The 25,585-nt window shown below is 42.1% G+C and overlaps 1 protein-coding gene across 2 annotated transcripts in view; it reads right to left on the bottom strand.

The window, feature by feature from the left end:
- Positions 1-25,585, bottom strand: part of THSD4 (thrombospondin type 1 domain containing 4) — a 270,621-nt gene that overhangs the window by 33,864 nt on the left and 211,172 nt on the right. For both annotated transcript variants that reach the window (XM_042474927.1, XM_042474928.1), the window contains 2 exons: positions 24,420-24,624; positions 371-546 (listed from right to left, as the gene is read on the bottom strand). In XM_042474927.1, coding sequence (XP_042330861.1) covers positions 371-546; positions 24,420-24,624 — 381 coding nt within the window. The remainder of the gene's footprint in view (positions 1-370; positions 547-24,419; positions 24,625-25,585) is intronic.

The raw sequence follows: 25,585 nt of genomic DNA, 5'->3' as shown, positions 1-25,585 counted from the left end.
AGAGATTTGCAAATCACAATCTCAATATGAATTCTCAGCCCAGAACCTCTGAATTCTTTATGGCTCAGATTTTAAATTTGGACTAGAGGGAAATTGCAACACCAGCAGCCCACTCACACAGGGAGTTAAAAATAATCCACCAATTTTCTCTTCCTTGAAAAGAAAAGGTCAAGAAACCTCATTGAAAATGTTTTTAAGTTATGAACAAGAAATGACCAGCATCCTTTCCTGCTGGTCTTCCCTCCAATTTAGCTGATTTAATTTATTGACCAACCTATATTTATCCTTTATTAAAGTATAGTGAGAAAGGATAGAATAGAACCCTGGTTAAGAGAAAACAATATTATTATGCCAAATATTTTCATCTTACATAGACATCCAAGACTTCGTTGGTTGGGCCATCGGCTAAAAAGGACTCCCCGGCAGTACTTGAGATTTCATTGGGGCGTTTGTAGGTGAACATGGTTCCTCCTCCCTCATATCTCCCAGGTCGATCAATTGCCCAGTTCCCATTGATAATGGACCGTCCCGATCGACTCCGCAATGCTGTAAGAAAGGAGTGGAGGGAGGCATAAATGTGACAATTATGTTTATATCTACACTCTTACACATACACATAGCCAAGTCGATTATGTGGTTGTTTCTGATCATGATTTGAAAACAAAGACAACAGAAAAGCATTTAGAGATTAGTGCAGCCAACTATGAATGAATGGCCTACTATTTAGATATGAGTTTGGGAAGTTCCTCATCAAAAGAAGGACCTGAGGAGGCCATAGGAGGTTATAAGGCTTATGAGGAACTCAGTAGATGTTTGGCCAGAGGTGGAATAACCATACTGGATAGCTGCTTTGTGCCTTTAATGCATCCATAGTCCTGACACCTCAGGTTCTTCTTCAGACCAGCTTCCTGCCTATGGAAATCTAAATCCATCTGGCCAGAACGTCCTTCCCATGGTTCTTCTTCAAAGTTGGTCCAGCAGTGCCAAAGCATAAGTAAGTTCTGAGCAGGGCACCACCCAACAAAGTCAAAAGCATGTGCCCCCTAAATCAAAGAGGAACCTTTCCTGTCCTCATTGAGAGTCACACTTCTTCATAGAGCCACATGAGAATGGTAAATTGGGTCCAAAGCAGCAATAGAAAAGCCATCACTAATGGTGGATGAGGATACCCTGTTCTCTTGTGCTATCCTCTTTCTTAGTACCCCTCTCTTCCTGAGCAGTTCGAAATGTTACTTTATTGGCCTAAAACTCCCAGATTATCTCAGTCAATCCTAGACAATAGTCAAAATCCTGTTTTACATATATGTAAACTCTCCTGTGGAAGTAGTTGAACTTTTCTGTCTCATGTGGCACATATTTATAGGACATTATGCATACTAATGTACATTAAGCTTTCATAGAATCATAGAATCGTTGAGTTGGAAGAGACCGCAAGGGCCATCCAGACCAACCCCATTCTGCCATGCAGGAACTCTCAGTCAAGGCATCCCCAACAGATGGCCATCCAGCCTCTCCTTAAAGACCTCCAAGGAAGGAGACTCCACCAAAATCTCTGAGGAAGGAGTTTGTTCCACTGTCAAACAGCCCTTACTGTCAGGAAGTTCCTCCTAATGTTGAGCTGGAATCTCTTTTCCTGGAGCTTGCATTCATTGCTCTGGGTCCTGTTCTCTGGAGCAGCAGAAAACAAGCTTGCTCCCTCCTGAATATGACATCCCTTCCAATATTTAAACAGGGCTATCATATCCCCTCTTAACCTTCTCTTCTCCAGGCTAAACATCCCCAGCTCCCTAAGTTTTTCGTCATAGGGCTTCATGGTTTCCAGATTTAGTCACCCTCCTTTGGACACATGGCTCCAGTTTCTCAGCATCCTTTTTGAATTGTGGTGCCCAGAACTGGACACAGTATTCCAGATGGGGCCGGACCAGCATATGCATTTGCTGAATTTCATAATTCACCAATGAGGTAGCATTGCTCAATGGTTGTATTAACTTGTGAGAATCCATTGACGCTCCTTTTCCTCGACATAGGAATTTGGTCTTGATTTTAGAGTTAAATCCCTCTTTCTTCCCAACATTATTACTGATGTAGTGAGTCGTGTATTACTAACACGGCAATGACTCTGTCAGGGCCCATATATTGTTAGAAGGAAAGGAGGATGGGTAAATGGCCTTGGACAATAACTTACAGTCATCAGGTTGCCGTTCTACTTAATGCGTTTTAATTTGAACACCTGCAATACAGATCTACTTGGCAAGCTTTATTTTCTTGGCCTGGCCAAGGAAAGAATTTTTTTTTTAATATGGAACACATCTATGGAAGGTTTAATTCTTATTTTATTTTAATAGTTCCTAATATAGTTTCTTGGTTCTTAAAGAAAAATACAGTCACAGAAGCATAGAAACCTTTTGTAAAAGAAATAAAAATGCTGGCAAGGATTCAATGGAACCATACCAAAATTGGATCTGCCCTCAAAAACTGGTACTTCTGCTGAAGCCGAATATTCATCACAGATGACCAATCTAAATTAGATTTTATTAAATTACTGCCAGAAAAGGTACCTGTTCAAATGTTTGGACACAGCAGACTCAAGTTTTGAAAAGCGTTATTTTGGGGGAATACACATTCCATAATCCCTGGTCACCCAGATGTAGGATGTACACCGTAAAACGTGGAACATTCAAGGAAAATGTAAGCCATTACAAAACGAATGCTAAAAGCACTAGCAGAAATATAGATTCATTTCATATGGCTTCATTACATCTATGGCTGCATGCAGAAATAATCCAGTTTGACACCACATTAACGGCCAAGGCCCAATGCTATGGAATTCTGGGAGTTTTAGTTCACGTTCACACACACACACACACATATATATATTAAAATAAATTTTATTAATTAAAACAAAACAGACAAACAAACTTACCTACACATAAGCATTAAATTCAATTCCAGAATATTAAACAATATGTGAATCAACCATTACCCTTTATCAATCCTAATCTTACATTTCCAAGTGTCTAATATCCGAAACTATCTTCTATAAATTTTACATTATTATTATTATTTTTTTCTATTAATCTGCAAGACATTTAACTTCCTCTGTCAGAGAGCTCTGGTGCCACAACAAACTACGGTTCCCAAATTGCATAGCACTGAGCCGTGGCAGTTAAAGTAGTGTCAAACTGGATTATTTCTGTAGTGCAGATATATTTATATAGTACATATTTTATTATTTTTTCTGGTGTGCTTACCTTTGTTAAAATGCCTTGTTGGCTTGCAAGATATTTATAGAACTCTGGGCAAGACAAGGGCTTAATGTTGTACATGACTAACCACAAAACCTTGACTGAATAGGCATTGAAATTAAGCCTTGCATTTGTCCATTGTGTTGAAATTAAGGGAGGGAGATCTTCCAGCATTTCCATTGCGTCCTCAAGCAAGCCCATAATTTAACACATTTGCTGTCCTTTTCCCCTTTGAGAATCAAATGTGCCTTGAGTGCCGGGTGCGAGTCTTGCTCCTAGGAAAGAAGAACTTTGGAAGGATCCATCCTGACCTCCTATTTGCTTCACAGGTCCAAAACACACTGCAGAAATAATCCAGTTTGAGACTGCTTTAAGTGCCCTGGCTCATTGCGAGGACATCCTGAGAATGGTAGTTTATTGTGGCACTACAGCTCTCTCACAGAGAAAGCTAAATGTCTTGCAAAACTACAGTTCCTAGAACTCCCCAGCATTGAGCCAGGGCAGTTAAAGCAGACTCAAACTGGGTTATTTCTGCAGTGTGTTTTGGACCTCAAGGGAAAGCCTATGATCCACTTCTGAGCTGCAGGCATTTTTCTGCTGCTTTAGTCCCAGACTTCTAAAGAGCGAAGGAGTTGGACAATATCTTGAAATTCAGCCATCATTGCCAAATGCCAAATTGATTTCTTGGGAGAGATTTCCATACGTTGGGAGCGCTTCCGAAAGCAACGCGTGTGTAGTTTGGATCGTACTACGGAATGTAGAACTTTTTATTATTGTTGTTATTCCTTTACAAATGTGAGAAATGCCAGCAATTTTTTTGGACAGCGTGAAAACTTGGTCCCTTTTTTCAGGTGCCAAATTGCAACCAATTATGCGTCTGGAACATTTAATGGGGAAGCTAATAAACCCCGCAGGGTGATGGGATCCCCATTTCATATTTCTCTTTAAATTAAAACCTAGAACGGTTTTTGCATTGTGGAAAAGTGGTAAAGTTAAATTATTGATTTGCTTTCCCCCATTACAAGAAGAGCTATATATATTTTTAAATACCGGCTGGATTTCCAAACTTGAAACTAGAGCTGCAGTTAGAAAATGGAGACAGGTTGAATGCTTTAACAAAAGAGGGAGTGCATCCCCAAAGAAAAGTGGAGAGGAAATACTCAAATTTTGTTCCTGAACTATAGTTTGTCCTTTTCTCTGTCCTTTCTTTAGTCCAGTTTAAGAAGGAGAAGTTCTAAACTCAGTTCCATAACTGGACCAAGCATGCTTTAGCTAGTTCTCCACTTGCCTCCATTTTGGTGCCCTGCCAGCACTTAAAACGGATTATCTCTGCAGTGAGGATGCAGCCTTTGCTCTGATCATATATATGGGAAATTTGAAGGATTTATAGTTTTTTGTGGGTTTTTCAGGCTATGTGGCCATGTTCAAGAAGAGTTTATTCCTGGCGGTTCACCAGCATCTGTGGCTGGCATCTTCAGAGAATGCATTGTATGAAGATGCCAGCCACAGATGCTGACAAAACATCCAGAATAAACTTTTCTAGAACGTGGCCACATAGCTCTAAAAACCCACAAAAAACTATGGATGCTGGCCATGAACAACTTCACATTTGAAGGGTTTCTTGCTGGGAAATGCTGGGAAACCTGAAGGCCATGTGTGCATGTTGGTGCAGTATTTATTGTATACATCGCATTATTGTATCCTGATTTTCTGCAAGGTTTTTATATAATAAACCAAGCCAGGATGGGAGTTTTTTGTATGTGTGTTTGTATGTGTCAAAAGGAATATCTTTTAAATTCTTGCTTTTTTGAAAAGCACAGAGATGAAGAAATGCATTATTTGCCTCAATCGCAGTTGGAAGCAAGAGGAACAAACATTCACATCCCTACCAGAAACACATTGTTTTGTCAATGGCTTCTGCCAAAGCCAAACAAGGCCATTATGCACCCCAACATCACTGCAGCAAGCAAGAGAGAAATATGTATTATTGCATCCTCCGAAATCCCTTTGGAACAACCACTGCCACTCTGAGTAATGCACTTATCTAGTTTACACTTTCCCTATGAAGCAAATGTCCCATATTTTTCTTGAAAGAGGCAGCAATAGCTACAGCAGAGAGGCATTATTCCGAAGTGTTTCGGTAACAGATATAACCCAAAATTTTCCCCTGGGGCTGCTGAAATTGGAAAGGCATGTATGAAAAGAATGGGAAAGTGCCGTGAATGTCATATTCTGTATTTTTTATTGCATGCATCCAGTCATGCTCAGTCTGAACTGGAAACTAAATGGTTAAAATTCCTTTTCCAACAAGTAGTTGAACAACTTTTCATAGTCTGTTGATTCTGTATATCAAGTTAAAATAACAAGTTGTTCTTAATTAAATTAATTTCAGTTATGAAGGCGCAGCTTGTTACATGCAAATTGTACAGGAGATGCCTTCACTCCTTTTGTGATGTTAGTTTGAAAATTGTCATTGATTTAATAGTTATCAATCAATTAATAGTTCCATTGTGATCATTGACCACAGTGCAAATTTAATAGTTAAATTAAATGGATGCACTAAATGGTGGAAGAGGAATATCATGTGGTCCAAGGATTCATTAAATGGTGGAAGAGGAATATCATGTGGATTCATTAAGTGGTGAAAGAGGAATATCATGTGGTCCAAGGATTGACCGATGAGGTGCCTCACTTTGGCACTTCATGCTTTCTTGTGAGACTTGAGGAATCCATGACATGGAAGAAAGGAGACTGTTACCCAGTACAGACTGGGGCAAAACACCAGTCTGAGGCTGAAATTAGGGCTCAGGAGAGCGGATCATCTGCATGCTCCATGCTCTCCAGGTGCCATCTTGGCTTGCCCCCATCCATACAGGGGCTGCCATGATGATGTGGCACCACGTCCAAATGGCATGGTGCTGCACGGACATCATCATGGCATGCCCAGCGTGTGCCCTAAAAAGAAACTTCCGGGAGCGGTTGCTGCAGCCTCCATGTGGGGCACAAATGGTTGGCGTCTCGGCACTCCTTTCTCCCCATCTGTATCCCCTCTGTATCTCCCACCACAGTTCAGTGGACTGAAGAAGTCAAGGTTTTAAAATTTAAAAAAACTAACAAGAGTTAGGCTTGTGTAGTGGTTTGAGCAGGGGTCGGCAACCTACGGCCCGCGGGCCAGATCTGGCCCAGCGAGGCCTTGGGACCGGCCCCAGCCCGGTCCTGCTGCCAATTGCCGCCCCGCCACAGCTTCCGCACTGCTCTGGGCACCATTTTGAGTTTGGCCCCCCAGTTGTCTGAGGGACAGCAACCCGGCCCCCGGCTCAAAAAGGTTGCCTACCCTTGGGTTTGAGTATTGACGGCAGCCTTGCCCTGCTCCGTCACCACTAAATTTGGAAATAAAAATGGGAACAATGGAAAATGGTCCAGTTCAACGGAGCATTAGGGGGAAATGTAGAGTGTTTGCCCATCGTACAGAACACTTTTCTGCCAAAGTCCATGGAATGGCCATGGTTTTGCAGTGAGGAAAAATGGGCAAAGGGAGGACTGTTCAGAGGGATCATGGAGGACATGAGAGAGAAGAAATAAGATGGGAAGAAAGAAGGAAGCAGAGCATTGAAAGGTAATGTTTGGACAACAGCACCCAGAATCTTGCAAACAGCATGGAGGTCAGGGCTGAAATCCTATTGTTAAATCCAACTAGAGTGGATATATTGAGTTGAGTTGTTAGTTAACAGTTGGTTCAGTCAACAGGTTAGGAATAATCAATAATCAATTAAACTATTGTGGCTCATGGACTAGAGGAGGGTAGTCCAAAAACTAACTTTTCCTAGGTATGGGATCCCACAACAAGACCCCAGTGTCCCAAATATTTTCCACCATACTTGCAATTGGAAATAGTGAGGCCAGATGCAAATCAATGGGAATTTGCAAATTTATGTCAGAGCAAAGGTTTCCAAATGAGTCTTAGCTGTTATGGAATCCCAAGCCGGGGAGAACAAAACCGCAGCCTGATCGTCAGCGTTGCAGATAAATTGGCCCTGGAAAATGTAAGGGTGAGTTGCTTGATTTGGATTAGAGAGGCTCTTAGAGGCCAATTTAGTGTGCTTCAAGCTGGCTGCTAGATTAATGGCTCATATGTTGGCTGGGAGGCAGGCCAAAAGCTACGCAGGTAACATCTAAAAGAAGGGATAACTTAATAACTTTTGTAGGAGGGGCGTTAAGTTAAAAATGGAAAAAGCACTTTAAAAACCAGGGGTGGGGAGGGGAGATTTCCTGACCTTCAAAGGTGGAGCATGGATGCTACCAATTTCTGAGCTATTCCACTTGCAAAGCAGATGCTGGATATACCATCTGAGTTGCGGGGTCCATCAACGCTGCAGAAATAACGCAGTTTGACAGCACGTTAAATGCTGCAGCTCCATCCTATGGAAACCTGGGATTTGTAGTTATACAAAGTCTTCAGCCTTCTCGGCCAAAGAGCACTGATGCCTCACAAAACCTCTGTACAATGGAGCCATGGCAGTCAAAGTGGTGTCAAACTTTCTACAGAGTAGATGCACCCACAGTGGCTTGGGCAATTTGTGACCCCTCCCCATTATGGAAAGGGGAAACACATCTTTAAATTGGTCAAAATGAGTTTCTTGAGGGTCAGGAAACATTGATGAGAAGCATTGTTTACAATTTGGGAATTCTTCTATGCAAAATTTTCATGTGGTTTTGTTTTGCTCACAAAACAGCATTTTTCCATGCAGAAAAACTGCTTTCTGCACCAAACACCTTCTTGTGAATTTTGCGCAGAAGAAGTGTTGAACTGCGAATAACTTTCGAAAACTGCACAGTTTTTCGAAACGTTCTCGGAACAAGAAGAAAAATTACATAAATTACTCATGGCTTCCTTCTAGAAGAAAATTAAGGAATAACAACCCTACCCCTATATTTCCATTTTGTGAAGTATAGCTGAGCAGCTTCCCCTGCCTTCCAGCTATATCTAGAGTCCCTCCATTGAGCAGGGATTTGCAGCAAATGGCCCATGAAGCCAAACCAACTCTATGGTTCTATAATTCTATGAAACATGTCCCTCATCCCTTCATTCCCTGTCAGTAAGTGAAAGCCCTCCATGGACCTGACACTTGCTGATGATGGGAAGATGCTGACTTGCACAAGTGAAGCCATGCTTGCAAGTAGGACTCCATGCTGTGCATGATTCAAAGCTTTTCCGGAGAGAAGTAACATTTTTAAAATTTTAGAAACATGCACAGGCACACAGAGGCAGGAAAAATCAATTTTATGACACCAGTCTGAATCCCAAACCATTTGCAACTGAAATGGTTGTCAATCTTGCAAAGGAAATGAGAGAAGATGGCTCCAAGCGGGTCTGCCTTTGTCATCAGCTCTGTCTTTGGCTGTCATTATCACTGTGGGATGTAAGTGGGGATTTTCCTTGGCTTGAAAAATGTGTTTCCAGCATGAGGTGTGTCTCAATAAAGATGTCACAAAAGAGGCAGGCGGCAGGTCTGCCTAAGAACACAGCATCATAAATCAGGCTGCCCTCCCACTTTGGATGAGAGCGACATGGCAAGTGGCATGAAATTGATTGTTCCAAGCTTGCCTTGAAACTTTATCTTGCCAAGTTGATGGCCTTCCCTGCTTAAGACATAGAATTCATGGTTACTAACTGGGCAGAATTCAGAGAGAGACCTGTAAGTCTGGAACATCAGAATGCAAAAGGATCTTGTAGCACCTTTGAGAACAACTGTGCAAAAGAAGATGTAGCACAAGCTTCTGTAGACTTAGGTCTGCTTCTTCAGATGCAATCTTATGGTAAGCTTCCATCTAGGGTAGAGTTTGTAATGAACCTGCCATAGAGATCTTACGTAAGGGACATGACTCCTTGGAAAAGATGTGAATGTTCAAGTAAAGTCAACAATAGAAGAAGAGGATGAGCACATTAGAGACAGATTGATTGCAAAAAGGAAGCCCCAGCCTTGAGTTTGGAAGACATTTCACTCGAGTTTTTTAAAAGCCCTTTCAAATTCCCAAGGGATTAAAAACATGAACGCAGGAGAAAGAGAAACAAATAATTTTTTACCAGCCCTAAGTCTTCTTTTACTAAAATCCTCCTTTCCTCTCCTGATTCACATTCCTCATTTTGCAAATTCAGACTGCAAATCTGTGAGCAGGACCTGTCTTATATTTCCTGCCTTACATTTGCACAGCACCTGCTAATGGAAAGTTTTGTCACTGCTCCTCTTCCAAATTCTCCACTCCAGCCACTACCGTCTGTAAAGAAAAAGGAATCTGACTGTACGCATAGTGCTTGGGAAGAAGGCTGACCTCTCTCTGTTTGGGAAATCCTACCACCAGCATGTCGTCTTTTGTTTATTCAGCTCCATTCCTTCCTTTCCTCTTCTTCAGACACTCTCTCCCACCCTGACAGTGCTCCATTTTCTCAGTGGGAAGAAGCCTACAAAGAGCCCCCTGAGAGCAATAAGCCGAGTGGGAGGAAGAGTGAGAGCTGCTGGATGCAGTAGTTCAGAACTGATAACAGGTAGGTGTCCATTGATTTATCCTCTGGTTATGAAGCCTAGCTAGAAATGAAATGCTGGGCAGGGGGATTGAGAGACCTAGCAGGTATGTCTCCACTGTCATGCAGCATGCTTGTGATGGGTCCTCCAGGCCACAAACTTTTCAAACTCCTACATATCTGTCCCACTGAATGAAGGTATTGTCTCCGTTCTTAGGTATCTCACCTTGTCTCTTGCTCTCTATGCAGATGTACTCACTGAGGCAAGACTTGTATTCTCTTCTCCAAGGAAAGTATAACTAAGAAATCCGGGTGTAAGGAGCAGCCAAGAGAGGAAGATTGTCCTCACCACCTGTGTGAGGTTCATGGTTCATGATAATGCAGTTTTTCCCCCATCATATCTCAGGCCCAAGACACACCGACCAAAAGCAGTGTGCTGGCATCAAAACTAGGGTTCCAGAGTGCGCGGCAACCACACGCTCTGGAACCCTAATCCGTACGCGTGGTGGCATTATGGTGGCATCCTGTCCACATGGGCACTGCATGATGATGGCGATGATGCGCAGCATCTGCACATCGCTGCATGTTGTGTACATGGCACAGTCATGATGTACACAACACGCCACAAAAAGAATCCAGGAGAACCGGGTTCTTGTTACAGCAAAGGGATTTTGGCAGCTGCAGCGTCCTTCTGCAGTTAAAATGGGCGACTCCAGCCTGCCGTTTCAAGGTGGTCTGTACTGCCCCTCAGTTATCAGAACACAACCTACAATGATGAACCTTACTCAGTCCCTCCTCCACACACATCCTCCTGCAGCCCATGGCCAGGTTAGGGGGCGGACAAGAAATAAATCTCCTAGCATTCCTATGCGTCTTAGGGCTACTGGGAGTTGCAGTTCAACAGTATCTATTGGGCTGCATAATTTTCCCATTCCCATATACTCTCCTGTCTCAACAATCTCTTCCCTCTTCTATTAAACCTGTTTATATGGCTTGCTCATTCAGAAACTCTCCGGTTTCAACTCAGCTTCCAAACACGCATATCCCTCTACTCCCCAAAACCTTGATCAAGCTGCTTCTTAATGTTCCTTAACAGTCAGGACATTCCTTCCACCTCTGTTCAACTACACACCCATAAGCTCAGCCTTTGAATCTCAGCATGCCCTTGGCACTGGCTCCTAATGCTGGATAAACACCATTGAATTGTTTCCTAATCCAACCACAGCATGGGCGTTCAAGTATGAGAGGAGAGGTTAGTTCATGCGCTCATGGTTGTTCACCCTTTGCTTTCTTTGCTCAGCGCAGAAAAGAAGAGGAAAGCCCACTTGTGTTTTCTGGAACAAAAACATCAGGAGCATAGGGAACAAGCCAAGTGATTCCCTGTCCTGTGTCACATAGAGGAGGATTGGCCTCACCACCTGTTTTCTGACAGGTAGTTCATGACAATGTAAATTTCTATCAGCAGCCATCAAAACATAGCCCACAATGATCCTCCGCAATATGAAGTGCAGCAGGAGACTCAATTCAGAAATCCAAGCTTCAGTAGTTAAAACTCAGAAGACCTTTATTAAGAAACTGTAGATCCAGTCCAGTAACATTCAATGCCAGAACTGATCAGCAAATGTTAAAATTGTCCAATTAAACTACACCTATATGAAGCTGAAGGTTTTCGTGGCCAGCATCCATAGCTTTTTGTAGGTGTTTCAGGCTATGTGGCCATGTTCTAGAAGAGTTTATTCCTGATGTTTCGCCACCACATGCACTCAGAAAGAAAAATGTTGCCCATCATATCCAGTGTTTTTGGCCAAGGTGGTGGAAAGGGGACCTTAAATGTCCTCAGATATTTCATATAAAAAACCCCATCTTCTTCATATTATTTAAGGCATCTGTAGCTTAATACTAGTATGAGAATGGTATAGCCCCTCCAACAGATGTTGTTGCATTGCAAGTCTCAACTGCTCTAGTCATCATAGCCAATGGTGAGGAATGCTAGGCACTGAAGTTCACTCACATCTTCTGGAAAGCCACAAGTTTTCTTTGTCATTGATACTGGTCCCTACTAGGGCTTCATGCTCTAAGCAAAGGGGCTTGCAGGGAAGACTGCAAGATGGACACTTTCCTCCTCGGTTTGGATCATGGCCCAGCATTGCTAGTCCTGCAATGCAGGTTGAGTCTCTCTTACCCAGGATGCCAAAACCCGAAATATTCCAAAACCCAAAATTGTCCATATGGGTGGCTGAGATTCAATGTACATGAACCTTGTTTCATGCACAAAATTATTTAAAAATACTGTGTACAAAATTACCTTCAGTCTATGGGTATAAGGTGTATAAATGAATTTCATGTCTAGACTTGGGTCTCATCTCCCTAGATCTCTCATTATGTGTATGCAAATATTTCAAAATCTGGAGGGGGGATCCAAAATCCCAAATACTTCTGGTCCCAGGCACTTTGGATAAGGGAGAATGAACCTATAGTTTCAAGACGCAAGTGTTGTGCCCTTGAACAGAACCAAGAAAATACAGACATGGGATAACATTCAGGCAAGAGAACCACAGGGACATGAACTCAGCAGAAGAGAAACAATCCAGGTCACAATATCAACAGCTGGTAGAATCCAAATGGCCAAATCCAATTAAATGTAGCTCTATTCCTAATCTGTAATCAAGCCATTAAATGAGCTCACCAAGGGATTTATTTAATGGAAGCCTTCATCCATAACCCGCAATATTACTTTTCCTTTCAGGTCCCTTCCCACTTCTTTTTCTTTAATTCCCATGATCTGAAATGATTCTCCTTGCCTTATTGCACAATTCAGGTGAAGGGCTTAGCAAAATTCAAAAGGAGGATTAAAGCATTTCTCAGCAGAAGAAGGGGGAGCGTCGCACTAATAGTGGACACAGTCAAAGAGGGACTTAGCATACAAATTAGCAGGCAGGTCTCGCCGTAACCACTGTCTCTGGAGGGCTCCTCCTGCCTCCCTTTGGCATCATGGAAAACAGAGAGGCTAAATGCCATCACTTCTTCAACATAACATTATTTCATTTTTGTATCTCAACTAATTACTATTTGCAGTCTCATTCCAACTGTCACAATTCTAGCAACTGAGGAAGAAAAGAACAGAGAGGCACATCACTGTCATGCTTTGATTCCAGCAACTGAAGAAAGGCCCTCCTTTCATCCCGATTGCCATTACTCTGAGGGAATGAAGAGCAGCCATGCATAGCATCATTGTGCCTTGGTTCCAGCGGCTGAGGAAAGGTCCTCCCTCCATCCCAACTGCCATTACTCTGGCAACTGAGGGAGAGAAGAGCAGCCAGGCACAGAACCATGATGTCTTAATTCCAGTGGCTGAGGAAAGACCATCCCTCCATCCCAACTGCACTTACTCTGTCCTCTGAGGCAGAGAAATGGAGCCAGGTGTGGTACCATGATGCTTCGATTCCAGGGGCAAAAGAAAGAACCTCCCTCCAACTGCTATTACTCTGACAACTGAGGGAGAGATGAATAGCCAGGCACAGCACCATCATGCCTTCATTCCAACAGCTGAGAAAGGGCCCTCCCTCCATCCGAACTGCCATTACTCTGGCAACTGAAGGAGAGAAGAGCAACCAGATGCAGGACCACCAGGTCTTGATTCCAGCCCCTCCATCCATCCCAACTGCCCATTACTCCAGAATCTGATGGGGAGAAGAGCAGACAGCATAGTAGCATTGTGCTTTGACACACACACCGCCATTCCCCTTTCCTTGTGTGTCATGTCTTTTTGGATTGTAAGCCTGAGGGCAGGGAACAGTCAAATCCACCATTTATAAGCCATTCTGGGAGCAGAAGGTTGGGATATAAATGCCCTAAATATATATAAAAATGTTTATATCCTGCCCTGCTTCAAATATCTCCAGACAGCTTACATTAAGCTCAATTGCAAAAATGTAAATGTAATAAAAGTTAAGCCACAGTTTTAAAAGATATCAAACTACGTAACAGTTTCAAACATACATGTATACATTGACTAAAATCATTAGATCCCAAAGGCTTTCAAAGAAAGCCTTATTTTAGCTAGTGGTAGAGGAGTGCGTTGGTTTGCATGTTGGACAAGAACCTCAGGAGACCAGGGCTGAAATCGCAGTTCTGCTATGGGAAACTCATCTTGAGCAAGCCACAGGGAGGCAATGGCAAATCTCCTCCAAATCAATCTTGCAAAAGAAAAGTGACTTAGCTTGGCATTAAAATAAAGCTTGTGTTGGTACCACTTGGGTTTCGAAGGAGAGAACGTCCTATAACCAACCACAGCAGAAAAGGCCCTTTCCTCCATCCTCAGACAAAATATTGTGCCCCATTGGTTATACAAAGTAGAGCCTCTCCAACAGACCTCAGTCATTGGTCAAACGTATATAGGAAGAAGCAATCCATGTACTGAAGTTCCAAGCCATTTAAAGCAGTAAATATTATCCCCCGCACCTTTGAATTCAGATCAAGACCATTTTGGCAGCCAGTTGCACTTGAACAACAGCCAAATGAGATAGGTATCTCCAGGCTTCACTTGATCTTGTTGTCTTTTCTAAAAACCCGCCAAACAACTGCATTCTTCGCTTGTTCTCGATTTCTATTAAGACTGACACAACAGATATAAATCTTGGCACGGTAAACTGGGATTTATTTAGGATCTTCCCCAGCACTGTGCTGCCAAGAAAGAGCATAGTACATCTTCCCCCACAGTGAATGGAGTCAAGTGTTTCAAAGCCTACAGCCAATTTTCTCACAATGAGCGGGCACCACTGGAAGACACAGTTCTTCCTTGCACATTAAAAGCAGCCCCACATGACGCTGCCTTGCCCACGTCCCAGTCTCTATAGACACCTGCAAAATATGAGGGATACACTGTGTATTCCATGTCAAAAGCAGCAAACTGTTCATATGATTTCAGAAAAGGCTTGTCATATCTACTCAATTATAAGTCAACCTCATGTATAAGTCGAGAGCAGGTTGGGGGGGGGCAAAATTATGGATTTTGATATGACCCTTAGACAAGTCAAGGTTAAAACTTAGAGACATGCAACCAAGGATTTAAAGCAAAGGAAAACAATGCAAAAAAAAAAACCACATACAAAATTATGGCAGGTATAACTGTTTTGGCTCATACTAAAAGTTGGATGAAAGAGAAAGTAGAGGGAGGCCAGTGCTTCCAGGACAGATTGCTCTCTTGCCTTTCACCAGGGGATGCTTTCCTTTTTAATAAGAGTTAAAGTATAGTATTTACATTTGACCCAGGGATAAGTCGACTTAGGTTTCGGGGGTCAATTTTTTGACTTAAATTTGTAGATTATATACAGTAGCTTTCATTTCTTGACTGCCTAGTCCCACCACAACCAGACACCTGCTCTTTCATATCTTCCAGATGCCCTAGTTTGGTTTCATACTCTGGTTTCATAGGATACATGGGCAAAAAAAGCCATTGGTGGACTTACAGCCCTGTTCTAATCAATTATGTATACTTGAAATTATTTGTACATTTTTTTTATTTATAAAATATATTATTTACTCTGTTATTCTTTATAACATATATAATAATCAATTCTAATCCTTCTTCCTTCATCCTCCATTTCTGTTATTCCTCTATCTCCCCAAGTTTGCTTCATGCAAAACCAATAATTCTGATCAGTCCTCCTTAAAATTGTCTCTTGATCCATTCCTGAGGACACATGTTACTTTATTCATTTCAAATGTAGTCATACAATTTAAGTAGCCATTCTGTTTCATTCAGTATTTTATCTGCTTTCCATTTTCCAACACAGATGAGCCTTGATGCTGTTATCACATAAAGTAACATTTTGCTATTTTCTCTCTCTTTCTCTCTCAAGATATCTATCAATTATTCCTAATAAATACAAGGTGGTTCAAAGGGGAATGGTGCAAAAGTAAGGCTGTTCTTATCTGGTTTTGCATCATTCTTATTGAATCGCCCTGTATATTTTAGAGTCCTTTCTATTTCAACTTTTGATATCTTGGATATTAATGGATGATTTCAAATCCGATATTCTTTGGTCCTTTTACATGACCGCCACATTTGATATCGTGTATCCGTTTCTTCCAAACATTTCCAACATTTATTGTTCATTATGTTCTTCTATGCTTTTGCTAGTCTTTCAGGTGTCAGGTACCACCTGAATTTCCATTATCTATTCATAAATACAAAGGCAGATTAGCTGCAGATTCTGGGCTTCCCTAAATCAAAACAAACTCTGAGTAATCTTTTGTTGGTGCCTGGATCAATGTTAGTCATGCAGCTCAGATTTCCTTCGGAGAGTCGGAACATTATTCTCTTCCTCCTCCACTTGCATTTTGGAAGAAAAGCTCCAAATCTGCTCACAGGAGGCCATGAAAACCAGTTCGGTTGATCCCCGCACAAGATGCAACACCTATTGTATGTCTTCATGAGGCCTTCTGCCCTTCTCCAGTAATAAAGCGTGGCATTCTCCGACAGAGATAATAAAAGCAGTAATTTTCTACATGAGAAACCCATGCAGCAGCGGTGACAGGTTCGAACGTACAACAAATAGGCTCGCATTATTAAATGTCACACAAGGACTAAAGGGAGTTAGAGAAAACTGATCTTTTAATAACCACCCTGAATAGTGCCAGGAACTTCTCAAGGAAAAGGGTGAGAGGGGAGTTGTAGCTAGATAAGAATAATTAGGATTTTCTTTTGCCAGTGGGGGGGGGGGATCAATTTGGCTTTACAATTGTCCCCAGCCTCAAAACACAACAGGCAATAATAATGCAATGCTGGTGGGTGTTTTTCTTTGGAGGTTTTTCAACAGAGGCTGGATGGCTGACTGTTGGGAGTGCTTTGGTTATATGGCAGGACAGGGGTTGGATTGGATGACGCTTGGGGTCTCTTCCAACTCTAGGATTCTATGATTGTAAACATCTCTCGCACTTATATGGGAGCTTATCGCACAGATCCTGGGGGACGGGATTGGGGTGGAATGGAACCAAATTGGGAAATCACGCATATTGCCACATGGGAGAATGCTGCCAATGCCACCAGAAGTTCCTGATCCATTCCTGATCCGTCCCACAGCAGCTGATTTTCATGAACTGTTCAGAATCGTTCTTGAAAATTGGCTGCTGTGGGATGGATGGGGAACAGATTGGGAACTTCCGGCAACATTGGCGGCATTCTCCCATGCAGTAATATGCATGATTTTCCCATTCTGTTCCCTTCCTGCCCACTTCTGTTCTGCCCCAATCCCGTCTCCCAGGGCCTGTGCAATAAGGTCCATTGTTTCATGTTCTCTCAATCCTACCTGCATTTTATTACCCTTCTTATTTTGTATTGAAGCTTTGTGTTGTTTTTTTCAACTCGAGGGCAATTAGTAACAAGAACAAGCTAAAACTGAGTCCCAGCATTGCTGTAAAAGAGGGATATAAATGGACAACAGGAGGAGGAAGAGCAAGAGGAACCATTATTCAATAGCAATAGTAGCTATGTTCAAAACCAGCCTCTGACTGCTCAAGGAGAAGATACAAGTTACGTTACAGAAGTAGATTGCTCAGCCATACCTTTCCCAAGATCTCATCACGCTCCATCAGTTTCTGATCTACGTTTAGTAATACTCGGGATATATCTCCTAGCCAGTTAAAGCAAATACTTCCCTGTATTTTCACAAGAAGGCCATTGCTTCATGCACTCCGACTCTCTGGCAGCAAGATTGTCCAAAGTTTTCTTGTCCAAAGTGACAACCCATTCATTTGTCAACACAGATTAAACACCTCACTTATCTTACAAAGATCTCTCAGTTAAGGCTCCATGCCAAGTTTACTTTCACACCACCACCATCATAAAATAAAATACTATGAAGTTCAGAGTAGGGTTGTCAAAAACCTATCACCCTCAATTTTGTTCCATTTCTTCTCTCAGGAAAGTCAAATGTATGTCTTCTCTCAGCAAGTTTTGAGAAGTATGAAAAGGTTACACCAAAAGGGTTCAGTGCAATGAATCTCTTGTCCATCCTTGGTTCACTGTCTAAAAAGTAGACATATCAGACAAATCTCCCTTCTCTTGCCTCCCTGTCTTGCCTTCAACTCAATAGTATGAAAGCCTCTATTGAAACCAATGTTCTTGCAAGGAAAAGTACTCCACTTCTGCAGAATGACCATGTGCGATAATTCCTGCCAGAACGTAATCCAAAACATTTTTAAAGGGCTAATTCTTTGCCAAAGCAAGTCCAGAATGGGTTTCTTCCAGACTCCCTACAGGCCACTGAAGAGTTCCAGAATAGAACCGTGTCCCAAATTATGCAGAGTGGAGCCCAAATGGGTTAGGCTCACGGCCAGACAGATTGCAAAGTCTTTAGGGAAAGGTCTCTGAACTAGCAACAGATTGTGAGAAGAATCGATTAAGCAAAAGCACCGACTTGGTGACGGCTAAAAGGAGTTGCAGTCCAAATCTCAAGGTTAACAGATATGCATTCCAGAGGAGGGAAAAAAAAGTCTCAGATCCCAAAGTGAGAAGCAACCCTCTTAATTATATATTTCATCTCAAAAACTAGGACAGCACTAGAAATTGATAGGCTTTTGGTCTTATGTCTATCATGAATTTGCACTTTCTTCTCAGTTTGGTTTTTTTGGTCCCTGTCCGGTGACTTCATGGCATGATGGAAGTGAACTCCTGTCCGTTGCCAAGCCAGACCAAGGAGTGAGAATGGGCCAAATCCATGGGCAAGGTATGATGGGGTTGGCCTGTTGTGTCCAGTGCCGAAGGGGCTCGACAGAGGGGCAGCTCCATGCCACCTGTCCTTGCGCTGAGTTGATGCTGCAGCAGCTGCACACTGCAGCACCAATGCACTGCCAAAAAGAAGCTGCCTAGAGCGGCTTCTTTTTTGCAGTGTCGCAAACAGGAAGGGGCGCCACCATGACACCACTTCCTATCTGCGATATGGGGATGCTGCGCAGTGATTGTGTCACCATGGCAGCCCCTGTGTGGACCGGAGGCCACCATGATGGTGCCACCACCGCGTGCTAGGGTTTGGGAGCATGTGGTTGCTGCGTGCTCCCAAACCCTAGTTTCAGCCCGTTATGGCGCTTCCTGCCCATCTGTACCAGGCCTTAGACATCCAAATTAAAATATACCTCTGTTCCCAATTGTCTAAAAATTATTTATATTTCAAAACCAGCAAATGCCATTCCTTCCATTTCTTGTATATAACTCAAAAATGGTTTCCACTCTTCCACAAACTTATTGGTTGATTTTTCTTTTAATAAGGTAGTTAATTTATCCATCATGGGAAATTCAAACACCTTTACAATCCTGTCCTGTGTTAATGGTCTTCCACATCAGACACCTGAGACAACACAATGGAATTCCAAAGAATGCTTCGTTCTTCCACATTCGTGGATATAATATTCTCACTGCCATAACCAAACATTGTAATAATTTTCCTTGTGTTCTCAATGTTCCAATTAATAAACCTAACAGAAACAGTCCAGGCTTGAAACATATTTTTCTCTTAAGTATCTTTTATCTTAAGTACCTTTTCTATCTCACAATGAATCTGCTTCCAATATGTTTTTGTCTTCTTGCAGGTCCACCACAAGCGATAACAGGTTGATGTTTAAATGGAGAAAAATCATGGGTGAAGAACAATGGCCAGCATCATAAAGAAGCATCAGTTCAGAGACGAGCAACGAGGAGCACTCTTATGAACGTTTCACATTACAGCACAGAACATGACCTTGTATCCCACATATATTTTGAAGAGCTATGTAGCATTGTTATGCACATTACACCGCAATGCTGTTATGAACATTAGACATTGGAACACAAGATGTGAGCTGGTATCCCAAGCGTATTTTGGGACGTTTTCCTATAACATCTCCAATTTCAGTTCTTAAAAATACATTCTTCTCTTAAACAAGTGTAATTTGGCCAGTCTAGGAGATGAATTTAACATTCAGGGGTGCAGGGGATACATTCCTGTATGTTAATTTTATGGTCTATTTACAACTAATGAAGCATTCTTTGGAAGTGTTCCATGGTGTTGTCTCAGGCGTCTAATCAGCCATTAATGCTAGACACCAAGATATTCTAGACAGGTTGCCATGTGCATTTAAATCTATTGAGCATTTAAAAAAAAATCTTACTCCAACTTTAGGGAGGGTTAGGACATTTACAACACCAGACCAAAACCAACAATATATCCTACAAATGCACCAAGATCAAACAAACCACAAGATCTTAACCAGATTAAAACATCACATCCAATCTGCTCTTGAACAAGAAAAGCAATGAAAACAACATTAATATTGCCCTTGGAGCAACAAGCAGCAGTCAAAACACTTCAGAGAACGAAACTAACACTTATAACCCTCATGATCCAGTATGTAAGAATCACAAAAACGTAAAACATTTAAAGCTATCTTCAAATATCTGAAGATCTGTTGTGCAAATGATAGAATCAGCTTGTTTTCTGCTGCTCCAGGAGGTAGGACCCAAAAAATGGATCCTAATTCAAAGAATGGGGATTCTGATAATATATTTTTAGCAAGAACCTCATGATTGTAAAAGCTCCTTGACAGTGGAATAGAGCACCTCAGAAGGTGGTGGACTCTCTTTCTTTTCAATTTTAACAGAGGTTAGATGACTACTCTCAGAATCACTTTAACTGTGGAGTTTTGAATGGCAAGTCCCTTCCAGTTCTATGTTACTGTAAGATCTTAGGATACATGGGCCTACTTACAGTAGGGCAGAGGCAGGCAACCTGCGGCCAAAATCATATGGTGTACTTTGGTAGTCAACCCCAGAAGGTTCCTTTCCCTTCTCTTTCCAGCACAGATCCCGGCATATCTGCTCCATAAAGTTCCCTACCCTTCTTGAACAGGTTTTAGTGGTGCAAAGTAGGCTGCAGAAGTAGGTAGGGTCACCAATTCTGACAGAAGCAGTAAGATCCTGAGTGTTCTTGGAGTACAATTCCTATTCTCATTCCTGACCAATGACCATGTTGGTTGGGACTAATGGGAGCAACAATCTGGAAGCCACCCATTGCCCATTCTTGTAGTAACATATAGGAGACTGACAAAGATAGATAGATGATAGATAGATAGATAGATAGATGATAGATAGATAGATAGATAAATAGATAGATAGATGTTGTTCTTTTCCCACAAACCTGGTGGTTACCATGAATACAGATGTAGAGACAGAAAGTGAGAAGGAGAGAGTGGGAGAGAGAGGGAGAGAGAGAGAGAGAGAGAGATGTTGCTCTTTTTCAACAGACTTGGTCACCATGAAGTGTTCTATGAACAGGACAGAGAGAGAGAACGAGAGATAGTAAATAGATTTAGACATGGTACATACTGCCCCAAAAGGGTGGGCTGGAGGTGTCTGTTTTAACTCTGGAGGGACGCCGCAGCAGGCAAACCATGCGGCATCCACCCACAGTAAGAAGAACCTGGAAAAACTGGGCCCTTTTTAAGACTCCAGGAGCATGTGACATAAGTGATGTGCAGCAACTTCTGTATGCTGCACTTTGCTTACGTCATCATAGCGCTGCCCATGTAGACAGGATGCTGCCATGATGTCGCTGTCATTACACGCTAGGGTTCGGGAGCACATGGTTACTGCGCGATCCCAAACCCTAGTATTGGCAGCAGCACACCGCTTTTGGCCTGTCTGTCCCAGGCCATAGTTTTCAATGTGTTCAGGACAATGTGTAGGGGGCACTCTGTAGCAGTTAGCTAAAACTATACCCAGAGTTTTTTGTGAGGTTTTTTGGGCTATGTGGCCATGTTCTCTGAAGATGCCAGCCACAGATGCTGGCAAAACGTCAGGAATAAACTCTTCTAGAACATGGCCTCATAGCCCGAAAAACCCACAAAAAACTATGGATGCCAGCCATGAAAGCCTTTGACTTCATATTCAAACTATACCCAGCTTGAAAGTAATTAGCAACAAATAACAAGTTATTTGTAAGTAATTCATTATTGCAATAACTAAGGCACCAGTAAATTACATTTTGCCTGCAATGGGGGGGAAGGATGGCCTTCACTCCTACTGCAGTGCAACAATAGCTAGTTTATAACTACTTTTATTGTTAGAGGAATATCTAGCCTTACTGTTTAGGTTTGCATTGTATTGTAGGGCAATGACTTGTAGAATTCTGTCCAGCTAAGTTGGCATTAGCCAGCTGAAGTTTCAGTGAATCCAAAACCATGCTAACCTAGAGATGTTGGGAAATTAGTTGAGACTACTCTCGACTTTCTCTATCTTTGTGCTGGAATTGTGGCTGGATCTTAGTACTGGAGGTTTGTATTTTCCTGGACCACAGTTTTTAAGGGAAGAGGGACTGAAGATTAAACCAGGGTTGCTTGTAAAATATAGTCCAGAGGAGGGCAATAGACTTCTCTAATAGAAATTCCATAGCAACTCAATTAACTCCCAATTCCCAGGTCCTGTTGGATGGACAATTAAAGTGGTATGAAATTTCTCTCACTTCATAGCGTAGAAACACTCAAAGCGCACAGTTCCAGCAGTAGGAAGAAATTAGAAATTCAGAAACGAAAAATAGAAATGTCCAAACTTATGGGAAAGGATACTAAAGAAGGGCGAACAAGTTGTAGAAAGGTAGCTGTTGTTGTTTGGTAAAGGCTGGTGGCGATAGGAACATGCTGTGGCATTTGAGGGAAGGAATGCAGGAAAACAGCAACATGTCTGTTCTAAAAAAGAATCAGGACTGTTGGCATGCATGGGAACAAGCGTCACCATCAGTTTCCCAGGCACACACAATCCCTAGGGTGCTTACAGCTTTGTCCGTGCCAACGCCAAGGTGGATGGGTTTTTTAAAAAAAGTAAATCAATAAACACAGTCACATATGGTTCATTTTAGAGCTGACAGTCTAGTTGCTGGGCCTCTTGGTACACAAAATCAATCTTTCCCCCTTCTACCCATCTCCCAAGACCGAATGTTCCCATGGCTGCTGTACCATCCAGTCAACTACCAGACCGTTGGCTTCCACCATAAAAAGAGAGCATAGTTCCTGTTTTCACAAGTTGCAAAAGTCCATTTTTCAGACAGACCACATCTGTATTCCACCCCAAGGAGGAGATTAAGAGTTTGGTGAATCCTTCCTTGGAGCATCCACCACTTTAAAGCAGGGATGGACAATGTGCAGGCTGAGGCCACATGCGTCCCTCCCCTTTGAGCTCTGGTGTGGCCTCCCCCAAGCCCATGTACATCTCTCATTCCTATGTCTTAAATTGGCTGGAAAATAATAATATCATAAAATTTATTTCTATCCCACCTCTATGATTGGGATCGAGGTGGCTTACAACATTAAACAGCACTAAAATACGTTAACACACCAAATAATGATTAATACCATAAAAACCTTATAACATTAAAAATCCCACCCAGTCTTCAAATGTAAAATGACATTTCAGACCAAATGCCAATAAGCAAGGTCAAGCAGGTAGGCAGTTGATGGAGCAGACAAGTTAATCTAGGAAGGCCTGCCCAAAGAGGTCTGTCTTGACTCCTTTTTTGGAAGCTGTCAAGCTTGGTCATATTCCGAATCTCCTCTGGCAGGTCATTCCATAACTTAGGGGCAAGAGAAGAAAAGGTCCTTTGAGAGACCATAGTAAGCCTAGTTTTTTATTGGCTGCAACAAGTTTTTACCCGAGGATCTAAGCAAGCGGGGCGGATTATATGGGAGAAGGCACTCCTGTGGGCAGGCTGGGCCCAAGGTTATAACCAACACCTTGGTACTGTGCCTGGAAACTAATGGGCAGCCAATGGAGGGATTTCAAAACAGGTGTTATATGATCACTCCTAGAACTCCCTGTGACCAATTTGGCTGCCATATTTTGAACTAGTTGAAGTTTCCGGACTAGGCACAAGGGTAGCTCCACATAGAGCGCATTACAGAAATCAAGCCGTGAGGTTACCAGTGCGCGCACCATCATTTTTAGGTCCCCAGGCTCTTTTAGCCTTTACATCCTCTCTAGAGCACAGGTAGGGAATTATTGTTGCCCATCTCAGGGCACACTTTTAGTGATGTCATGTCACTTCCAGTCTCCATTTATGATCAGCTTTTGGAATTTGGAGGTTCTTGGGGATGGACAAATTAAACAGATATATTTGAAGCATGTGTTCAAATACCTAGTTCTGAAACGGTTTTCACCTCTCTGTGACAGATTCCACTTACCAAGGAACGGTGATGAGCACTGAACTTGTGTTTCTGAACCAATATGCAAATTGAAACCCAATTGTTCTTGGATTCTCAAATTTCTCAAATTTTGTAATGCAAACAAAATTTAGCATTTCTTGAGATGGGAAACTGCATAGAGAACATATACATATGGTCACCTATTTAAATATATATATATATATATATATATATATATATATATATATATAGTGATGCAGGAATGGAATGGAATAAACTGCTAATTTATTTGAGCACGGGTCTTGGTGGATTAGAGTCCCACTTCTTCACATGGGAAATTGCATAGAAAATGCGTGCAAATTTTTATTCAAACTGTTTGGGTTTGTTTTTTAAAAGTAAACTGACACAGGACCAAGTGAACATTACAGAAAGTGAAACAGGTTCATCCATTTCACATCAAGTCTCTTTGGGGAAGGATCATAACTCACCTAAGTAGTTGTTGCTCTTGTACATCTCCGTGATGTTGATTTTCGTGGCCCCCTCTGGAATTTCCACAATTTTGTGATAGCCAAGGTTGGTCAGGGTATGTTTGAAGACTCCTGAGACCACTTTGCAAGCTGTGTTGTCCCCTCCACAGATCCCACATTTGTCCACCACTTTGTCTGAGCCAAGATAGTCATCACAGCCAATGGTCTGTGAACAACAACAAAAAAGAGGATAACAGTTTTTTTAAAAAAAATATCCATCATCAGAATTGGTTTTAATCAAACAAAATGAAAACTAACACTGAGGGCTCAGTTGCCCAGTGGTAGAACAAGTTGGAGGCTTTGGATGTCGCATTTCCACTACCTCCCATTAAAAGATCAGGTGGATCTGCGGAAAAGACCATTATCTGCTTGAGTGCTTGAGGAACCATCAAAAATCTGATTAGAGCTCATTTGACTGAACAGACCTACATTCTGAGTCTGGCTATCTTAGGTTTTATGTCCATAAAGGAGTCACATTATGATTGTTGTAGACACCAAGGGAGAAGAGCAACCAGATCCACCTCCATCATGTTGGGATCTAGATAGTGCAGAATGTTTTTTCTCCTCTCTCCCCATCCCAGCTAGGATTCTTCAGAGGAGGTTGGACATGGCCTTCTTCTAAGGCTGAGAGAGGGTGATTTGGCCAAGTGACCCTTTGGGTTTTCATGGCTGGGGAGGGATTTGAACCTGGGTCTTACACTCAAACCACTACACCACACTGACTGGTTAAGTGAGTCCCCAGTACAAGTTAGGAAATCTCACTGGTGGCATCCATGTTTTCCGCATCTTTGTAGGTTTTCAAAAAGAAGTTGGATGGGCATTTTTCAGGAATGCTTTGGTAGTCTGTTTCTGCATGAAAGAGGGTTGGATTAGATGGCCCTTGTGATCCATTCCAATTCTAAGATTCTGTTAGTCCTTAGGTCATCTGTAACTACGTTTATGTAGTTATGTGGGTTGACAGATTAATAAATAAATAATTGAAAGCTTTTCGGGCGGAGGAGCTTACCCTACTAGGTAAGCAAGTAGAATTAAGACTGGGAAAAACAACTGAGTTAGTTAATATACCAAATGGATAGAATGCCACAATTCACTGCCCTATTTCTAATCAATGGAATTTGTTTCTAATT

The sequence above is a fragment of the Sceloporus undulatus genome, chromosome 6 (assembly GCF_019175285.1).
Source record: "Sceloporus undulatus isolate JIND9_A2432 ecotype Alabama chromosome 6, SceUnd_v1.1, whole genome shotgun sequence".
NCBI lineage: Eukaryota > Metazoa > Chordata > Lepidosauria > Squamata > Phrynosomatidae > Sceloporus > Sceloporus undulatus.
Note: the sequence above shows the minus strand (reverse complement) of the source record. Positions and strands in the feature narration are given on the sequence as shown.